The sequence below is a fragment of the Orycteropus afer genome, unplaced genomic scaffold (assembly GCF_000298275.1).
Source record: "Orycteropus afer afer isolate SDZICR_OR568_19922 unplaced genomic scaffold, OryAfe1.0 scaffold00006, whole genome shotgun sequence".
In the NCBI taxonomy this organism is placed as follows: Eukaryota; Metazoa; Chordata; class Mammalia; order Tubulidentata; family Orycteropodidae; genus Orycteropus; species Orycteropus afer.
Window position 1 is genome coordinate 3,788,808 of NW_006921593.1, and position 9,157 is coordinate 3,797,964.

The 9,157-nt window shown below is 54.3% G+C and overlaps 1 protein-coding gene across 1 annotated transcript in view; it reads left to right on the forward strand.

Moving 5' to 3' along the window:
• The window catches only part of GTF2IRD1 (GTF2I repeat domain containing 1), a 110,810-nt gene that overhangs the window by 100,094 nt on the left and 1,559 nt on the right, over positions 1–9,157 (forward strand). The window contains exons 22-25 of the mRNA XM_007940498.2: positions 2,464–2,541; positions 3,542–3,734; positions 4,845–4,882; positions 8,892–9,028. Coding sequence (XP_007938689.1) covers positions 2,464–2,541; positions 3,542–3,734; positions 4,845–4,882; positions 8,892–9,028 — 446 coding nt within the window. The remainder of the gene's footprint in view (positions 1–2,463; positions 2,542–3,541; positions 3,735–4,844; positions 4,883–8,891; positions 9,029–9,157) is intronic.

The window sequence follows — 9,157 nt, forward strand, 5'->3', positions numbered from 1 at the left end:
GCAAAGGCATTTGATTGTGTGGATCATGACAAATTATGGATAGCATTGAGAAGAATGGGAATTCCTGAGCACTTGATTGTACTCACCACTGGCATGGCCGCCCCTCCCTCAGGGAGCTATTTCTGATCCCGACAGAGTTGAGGTCCCTGCCACACTCTCCCATGGGCCCCTGCACCGAGTGTTCAGTAGCAGCATCCTCACTGTGCCCCACCCCAGTCCTTCTTGTGCACCCTCTGTGTCCCCGGGTCTCAAAACAGCAACATCCGAGGTGAACGAGGGGAACAAACGGAAACTCCAAGGTGACATCACATGTGGCAGGCCAAGTGCCAAGTTTCTGACTCTGCCAAGTCCTGTTCCCTTTCCACAGCCTGGCAGCGCCAGGACCACACGAGGCCTGGGCCTGTTGTCTCTCCCTCTCCACCCACGCCGCCTTTGGGCACAGGTACCCATGATGGGGTCACATGAGACAGCTGTGTGTGAGCAATGTGCCTAGTCACCCTGTCCACGCACATCTAACCACCCAACAACTTCAGGCTGTGTGTCTGGCCCTGCCCCTGGCATGGTGAGGGGTACAAGAGAAAACACAGACAGACCTGAACTGTAGGCTGTAGAGCCGAAGTATGGAAGACAGCATTTCAGAGGTCAGCCCTGCCTTTTATGGATGGGGAAACAGCCTTCAGGGAGCCCAGCACTCATGACTTTGGGGCTAAACAGAGAGCTGTAGCTGATACCTGGCAGCTGTGTGACCTTGGGCAAGTAACTTAACCTCTCTGAGCCTTGTGTCCCCGGCTGGGATGAGAGGTGACCGTGAGCACACTGAGAAAGCTGCCGGATGTCTGCCCATGCTGCTGTCCCAGCCCTGTCGTCCTCTCCTTGCCCCATACCCTCACTTGCCAGAATCCGGGCCACCGGGGAAGTCTTGGTGGCAAGAGAATGGTTGGGAAGCTTCTGCCACCGGCCTGAGGCCCAGAGCTCCGTCACAGTTCTCTGCTCGAGGCCTGGAGGGGGCCAGGCTGTTCTTCCCCATGTAGGGTCCAGAGGACCTTCTGGGGCCTTGGTGTGGTCTGAATAGGGGCGTCCCTGCCTGAGATGGGGACCCAGGAGGCGTAATCTGGGGTGCCTCAGGTTCATGATGGTTCTGGTGCCCCTGTTGAAAATATGCGGGAATCCAGAGACTCCTGGGAGCAGACCCAGGTTCCAGAGTCAGGGGGTCCTGAACGGGACCAGCCGGGGCAGCAGGAGGGAGTGCAGGGCAGTGGGGGAAGGGCGCTGGGAAGAGGGGGCGTCAGGCAGCGGGGCCCAGGCTCAGGACTGCGTGGGACGCTCCGTGGTCTGCGGGCCACCCTCGGAACATCAGCCCAGACTGGGCGCCAGCAGGGTGCCTGTGGGAGGCTGCCCAGCCCCAGTCTTTGTGTGCTGGGTCAGCACATTCTCGCCCCAGCCCCAGCCTGCGAAGATGCCATTCCCCAGCTTGGTCTCCCAAAGGAAACAGTTCTGCGGGAGCTTTTTGGGATTAAGGCAGGAGTTGTTTTGTAACAGCTCTGGCTGTCCCCCATAACCCAGGCCTTGGCTTCCTGCTTCTTCCACCCCCACACCACCCAGCGAGGGGGTCAGGGGTGCCCAGCCAGGGAGCACTGCTGTTTGAGGGTGCCAGCCTCCCTCTGCCTAACTCCAGCCCATACCAGCCAGAGCACCTGGCCACAAGCTGCTGCTGTGTGGTTAGGCCCCCGGACCACTTCTCCACCCAGCCAGTCCTCACATCCACTTCTCCCCAGCCTGGCCCCAGCTGCTCCTGTGGGTTCAGGAGCCCCCGGCTCCAGGCATGGGGTGGGGGCTGTCCTGGGCACTCAGCAAGGAGGAAGTGGTGGCCCACGCACCAGACACAGTCTCTCTTCCCATTCACAGGCCCCGGTCTGCGAGGCAGCCAGGGTGGGTTCTCTGTGACCCAGCCCCGTCACACCAGCCCTGGTCACAGACCTCACTGGCACCCCTGCTGGGCCTCTCAGCCACCTCCCCTGGGCTCAGCCACATCCAGCCTTCTGTGACCTTTCACCCTTAGTGCCTTCACCTGGGCCAGTTCTGCAGGGCGTCTTTCTGACGCCCACCCCATCCCAGACAAGCTCCTGCTGCCTTTGCAGATGCCGCTTGAACATCCTGCTCCCTGGGGACCCCGGATTATCACAGATGCGTCAGCCACCCTGCCCCATGTCTGGGCTGCTTCCAGGTGGCCCCCAGGCTGCGCGTTCCCTGGGGGGCCTGCCTGCTAGTCCTAGAGCACAGCATGCTGGCACAGCCTGTCCTGGGGAGCCTTCAGGAAATGTGGATGGATGGACAGACGGACAGCAGAGCCAGGCCGCAGGAGGGGGTGGGGCCTGGAGAGGCTGCCTGGGCAGAGCAGAGAGAAGGAGCAGGGCCAGTGGCCCAGCCCACACCGACGTTCATGCCCTCGTCTTCCTCCTGTAGATGAAGATGATGCCAACAGACTAGGGGAGAAGGTGATTCTCCGGGAGCAAGTGAAGGAGCTTTTCAATGAGAAATACGGTCAGTGCCTGAGGGGCGGGGCCGTGGGGCACGGCTCATAGGACAGGCCGCTTTGTTGATTGGTCTTTTTCACTTTTCATTTCAGAATTAGTTTTCAAGCATATACAAAAGTAACCAAACCCAACCCACTGCCATCGAGTCGATTCCAACTCGTAGCGACCCCCATTGGGTTTCTGAGGCAGTAGATCTTTGCGGAAGTAAATTGCCTAGTCTTCCTTCCGCGGAGTTTGGCTGGTGGGTTTGAACCACCAACCTTCCACTTAGTAGTTGGATGCCTTAGGCACTGTGCCACTGGAGCTCCTTATACGAAAGTAAAGAAAATGATGTAATGAGCTGTGGTACAATTAAACGCTAAATTGTATAATTACCAACATTTTGCCAGTCTTATTTCATCTGTTTCCACATCCATACTTTTCTTTTTTTTGTTGTTGTTAGTATTTTAAAACAAATCCAAAGCATCATTTAATTTCATCTATAAATACTTAAAGTAAGGTCTTTTTAGTAGTCCTGGGATGGCCCAAAGGGTTAAGCACACAAACCACTAGCCAGAAAGTTTGGCTGCTCTGACCTACCCACAGGTGCTTTGAGAGGGAGACAGGCCTGGCAATTGGCTTTCAAAAGGTCACAGCCTTCAAAACCCTGTGGAGCAGCCCTTCTCTGCACACTTGGGGTCGTCGTGAGTTAAGATCAACTCCATGGCAACTAACAAGGGCTTTTCACTTTGCTCAATGGAGCAGTGGTGGACATTAAGCAGGCATCAAGCCTTACCTGTCAGTTCTTGGTGTTCACACTATAAAAGCATTGTTCTGGGCATATAGGAAAGTGCCTGTGTCATAGTCAGCATTGGGTATTATGTTCTTGGTTGTATAACTGGATAAAACACAGTGTGTGTTGATTTTTAAACTCTGGGTGTGATGCCTGAGCCAGCTTTGCAGGATTCTAGCCCTTTCCCCACACGGAAGGAGGGAGATGTCTTCACTCTGAGCCCTGTGCCTTCCAGGTGAGGCCCTGGGCCTGAACCGGCCTGTGCTGGTCCCTTACAAACTGATCCGAGACAGCCCAGACGCCGTCGAGGTCACGGGCCTCCCCGACGACATCCCTTTCCGTAACCCTAATACGTACGACATCCATCGGCTGGAGAAGATCCTGAAGGCCCGAGAGCACGTCCGAATGGTCATCATCAACCAGCTCCAGTGAGTGGCCCGGCACCCAGGGCAGAGCACACAGGCGGGCCAGGGTCATGGGAAAAGTCACTCCTGGCGTCCAGAGGGGACATCTCCACAGTAGGTTCCAGGCCCCCCAGGAGTTGACAAGAAAAGAGAGAACAAGAGTGTCCCTTCATTAGCACAGAATCCAGGAGACAGGCCTGCTGAACACCCTCATCTAAGAGATGAGAAAACTGGTCCCCGACGGGGAGGATGGCACGAGTCAGTGGCCCCTGTGATCCAGACCCCTGATTCCAAACCCAGGCCACCTTCTGCTGCAATACTGCCCCAACATTCGTGGGGTTACATATTTGTAAAGTTTTAGTTAAATTTGACTTTTTCCACTGGCCTGTTAATTTATGTGGTGGTGGTGGTTATGTGCCTGACTCACAGCGACCTCTCCTTGGATTTCCAAGGAGCAGTATCACTACGGAGGTAGATTGCCCCACCTTCCTTCCAAGGAGTGGCTGGTGGGTTTGAACCGCCAGCCTTCTGGTTAGCAGTCAAGTGCCTTAGGCACTATATTTAGAAAATGACAGTAATTTATCCCTCTTGTCACCCAGTGTCTATTTTCTGACATGTTTTCTAGTCTTAAAAAAAAAGGGCATTAGTAGTTTGATAATGTTTTAATTTTTTTGAAAAATACGGTGCACTTGGAGGATCCAAAGAGGTAGTAGAAATTGAAAAGGAGGATTTGTAACCCCCTGACAGAGACAGCCGTGCAAATACCACTGTTCACACTGCATGTTTCTTTTCTGTCCTTTTCCCCATCCATGTTTTCTTTTCAATTGTAATAATAGATGTTTTAAAATTAAAATAATATTTGTATGTGGCAAAAAGAGACATGATTGTATTTAGAAACATTGAAAATGAAAAAGTTCTCCCACTAGAAGTAGCTACTGGATAATTTAGGAAACCAGAAGGAGGAAATGCCTATCCCCCAGAGTGGTTCTCCCCAGGGAGAACCATTGAGAACATTCCAGAGTTTTCCTTCCAGGCATTTCATCTCATGAGAGATGTTGTCCTGATTCAAGGAGCAGGTGGCAAGGAGGCGAGCTCTTCATTTTCTGACTGCCACTGCCTTTCTTTCTTTTCCAGGCCTTTTGCAGAAATCTGCAATGACACTAAGGTGCCAGGTGAGTCAGAGGGCCTCCAGAGGCTGCTGCCTTCAGAAGTGCAGGCAGACCTGGTCCAGGTGGGGTGGGCACTCCATAGGTGGCTGACCACAGAGAGAAAAGTGGAACTCCTTCCCCATCCCAGGCAACTCCCAGGGAGCCTGGGACCTCCATCAGCAGGACCAGCGTCCCCAGAGAATTTTCAGGAACCATTTGGAGGGAAGGCCCTGCCCACGGCTTAGAGGAGAGGGTCAGACCAGCTTGAGAGGCTGAGGGGCAGGCTGGGGCCGGGAGGAGGGGGAATCAGGGAACTCACAGGAGCTGGGTGGAGGAGAGTGACATGTGGCCAACGGGAGTGAGGCAGGCGGGCACTGGCTGCCCTGATCCTGCAGGCATTTGCAGGGCACGCACCTGCATGAGACCATGGTCTTTCAGAATCTCTCAGCTCACAGGAGTCGGGGGACCATGCAGTTCAGTGGTTGTGATTGAGATGTGCACTAGGACTCAAGAGAGTGTACGCCTCAGTGATTGAGAGGTGTCCCTCTGATTAAAGATCTAGTCCTCCCCACCCTTTTACGGCTGGGAAACTGAGGCCCAGAGAGGGGAAGGGATCTGCCCCAGGTCACACAGTGAGTCAGTGGGGGCTGGAGCCTGGTCTCAGGAGTGTCCGTCACGGCCTGAATCCCCACAGCCTGTGGCCCTGACTCCGTTGAATCCAGGCTGTGGTTCAGCCAAACCAGGATGCTCCAGATCTGAAACCCTGTGGGGAGCCAGTCACGGGCCCTCCTGTGGCCACCCTGACACTGGGCACACGGCGGGCGGGAGGGAGATGAGTGGTGTTGAGCCCCAAATACAAGGAGCTGCTGTCAGGTAAGGAGGAGTTATTGCAAGCTTGCTGGGAGGTCCCATGCAATCTTGTGCAAATCGCTTAGCATAACACCTGGCCCCCAGAGAGGAGTGCTTGTGACAAGTGCTTAAAGGGTGGGTGCTGTCCCCTTACACCCACCACTCCCCCTGCCATGGCCATCTTTAGGTACTGTGGTGGCTACAGCCCCGGGCCACTTGAGGCAGCGTGACAGCCTGCACCTTGGACTTCTCTCTTACGTAGAGCCCCCTCTCTGGCTCACAGCCTGGGCTGCTCCTGCCACCAGGCGCTTCTGTTCCACAGGGGCTTTGTTTATGACGTCACAGATCCCCAGGCTCTAGTTCTTCACAGGAGCTCTGGAGACAGTTGTCCTGTGGGCCCAGCTGCCCTCACCCACTTTGTCATTGAGACCCCTGTGGTGGAAATGGCAGATGGAGAGGGACCAAAGGGAAGGTCCTTGGGTGCTGCAAATGGTTTGTACTTGACTGCTCATTTAAGGAGCTCTGGTGGCATAGTGCCTAAGGCATTTGACTGCTAGCCAGAAGGTTGGCGGTTCAAACCCACCAGCTACTCCGCAGAAGGAAGATTGGGCGATCTACTTCCGTAAAGATTTACTGCCTCGGAAACCCAACGGGGGGGTCGCTATGAGTCAGAACCGACTTGATGGCGGTGAGTTTGGTTTTGAGAGTTTTAGACTCACTTAAAGATTGGTGGTTCAGACACCTCAGAAGAAAGGCCTGGCAGTCTTCTTCCGTAAAGATGGCAGCCAAGAAAACGCTATAGAGCAGTGCAACTCTAACACGTGGGGCACCGTGAGTCGCAATCGATTAACCAACGGGGCAGTGGTTCCATAACATCATGAATGTGACCAGTGCCCCAGAATTATACATGTGAAAATTACTGACTTGGCGAATGATTTGTTATATGTATTAGTATGTGTGTGTGTGTGTATAAACTTGGTAAAGTGGAGGGTCAGCGAAGAAGGGAAGGCCGTCAACCAGATGGATTGATACATTGGCTGCGACAATGGGCTCAGGTATAGCAAGAATTGGAGGCTGACGCAGGACCAGGCAGAGTTTCGTTCTGTTGTACGTAGGGTCACTGTGAGTAGAAGCCAACTCAGCGGCACCTAACAACATTTTTTTTTTTTACCCCTGGTGGGCTGTGTGAGGGTCCTATGCAGTAACTGCCCACTCAGCCAAGACAGAATACTAAGGGGTTGGCACCATTGCGGATCTTCTTACTGGCCTTACAAATTCACACCCGTTTAATTCAGCAGCAGCAAAACACCTCCCGCTCCATGCTGGGCTTGGACCTGGCTTTTTCAACACAGTACCCCACTTGAGTCTCACCTCCTTCTTCTTCTTTTTCCCTTTTTGGCTCAGAGAGGTTCATCAGTTTACCCAGGGTCACACAGCTAGTCAGTGGCTTGAACATGAACTTAGATGTCCGTCATTGAACCTAGGAACTCACAGTATTGTCGTGACACATCGGCCACGACAGTAGCCTCAGTGATAATCGCAGTTCCTGTTTCTGGGTATTGACGGGGGGCTAGGTGTTAGGCCAAGCACCTTGCACAGGGTTGGGTGGGACCTCCCTGCAATGATTCATTCACATCCTGGTTCAGAGCCCCCGTCCGGTCAGCCCCCGGCTCACAGTGACACCACACACGAGGGAAGAGACGCTGCCAGGCTTGCGCCATCCCCATGGTTGGTTGCAGGCAGGACCATTGTGCCCTCTGAGGTTCTCATTGGCTGATTTTCAGAAGGTCACCAGGCCTTTCTTCCTGGTCTTAGTCTGGAAGCTCCGCTAAGTGTGTTCAGCATCATGGCGACATTCAAGCCTCCACTGTCAGGCGGGTGGTAAGCTGTGCTTGAGGGCCGTTGACCAAGAGTTGATCCCAGGTCTCCTGGGTGGAATGCTAGAATGCTACCACTAAGACACTTCTGCCTCATTATTCATGTTTTACTCACGAGGAATTGAAGGCTCGAGGCCACTAAGTAACTTTCCCTTGTCTCGAGTCTGCTCTACTCTGGAGATAGTGCCCTTAACCACGCCCCCTAAGGCTGGGAGGGGCTTCCAGGGCCCGAGGAAGGGCCCTGAGAGTTCTAGGGAGGCCGGAACTCTGCACCCGAGATGGTCTGGGAAGAATATAAGGACTGATGCATTGGCAAGGAGCTCTGGTGGCACAATGGTTAAGGCATTTGGCTGCTAACCAGAAGGTCAGCAGTTCGAGCCCACAGGAGAAAGATGAGGTAGTCTGCTGCTGTAAAGATTCACAGCCTTGGAAACTCTGGGAGTTGATATGAGTCAGAATTAACCCAGTGGCAGTGGGTTTGGTTTTGGAATGCGTTGGTTCAAGTCCACCCAGACACCCCCCCAGAAGAAAGGCCTGGTGATCTACTGAAAAAGCACCCACGGAAAACCCTGTGGAGCCCAGTTCTCCTCCGACACCCATGGGTGACTGTGAATTAGAGTCAGCGGCAGCTGGAGTGCTGTTTGGTTTGTGGCCTCAGCTGAGCCTGTGGGCAAGGCCTGCCTGGGGCATGTGGTGCAGTGCTAGCGAAGGCAGGCAGGTAAGCGGAGTGGTGGGCTGGTGAGCAGAGGGCCCGGAGTGGGAGCCGAGGGAGTGAGGCTGAGGGAGGCCTGGGCCACTGGCAGGCCGAGAGCTTGGGGATGCTGAAGAGGGGGCTTTAAGCCTCAAACAGACAGAAGCAATCGCACCTATTGCCATCTAGCTGATAGTGACTCTTGGTAAGCCGTGTGTTACAGAGCAGACCTGTGCTTCGAGGGTTTTCTGGACTAAGCTTCGGGAAAGCCATCACCAGGCCTTCCACGGTGCTTTGAGGCACCAGCCTTTCGGTTAATAAACAAAACAAACTTGCTGCCATCAAGTCAAAGCCAACTCATAGCGACCCCCGTCGGGTTTCTGAGGCTGTAAATCTTTACAGAAGTATATCACCCCACCTACCTTATGTGGAACAGCTGGTGGGTTTGAACTGCTGACCTTCTGGTTAGCAGCCAGATGCTTTATCCACTACGCCATAGCCATTTGCACCACCCGGGGATCTCACCAGGGCCTTTTCTTTGGGAGAGGGGGCAGGAGGCCAAGGCAGAAAGGTCCTGGCGCCCAGTGTCAACATCCCTTTCCTTCTCTCCCACCAGCCAAAGACAGCAGCGTTCCCAAGCGCAAGAGGAAACGGGTCTCGGAAGGAAATTCCGTCTCCTCTTCCTCCTCATCTTCCTCCTCCTCCTCCTCAAACCCAGAGCCTGTGGCATCGACCAACCAGATCTCACTCGTGGTAAGGTTGTACAGGGTAGGCCTGGCCGCTCCTCCCTTTGTCTTCTGGTGCCCCAGACGGGGGCTGCCTACTCCAGGACATGGTTTAGGGTATGGGAGGCACCGGATGCTGAATGGGACCCTCTGCCTT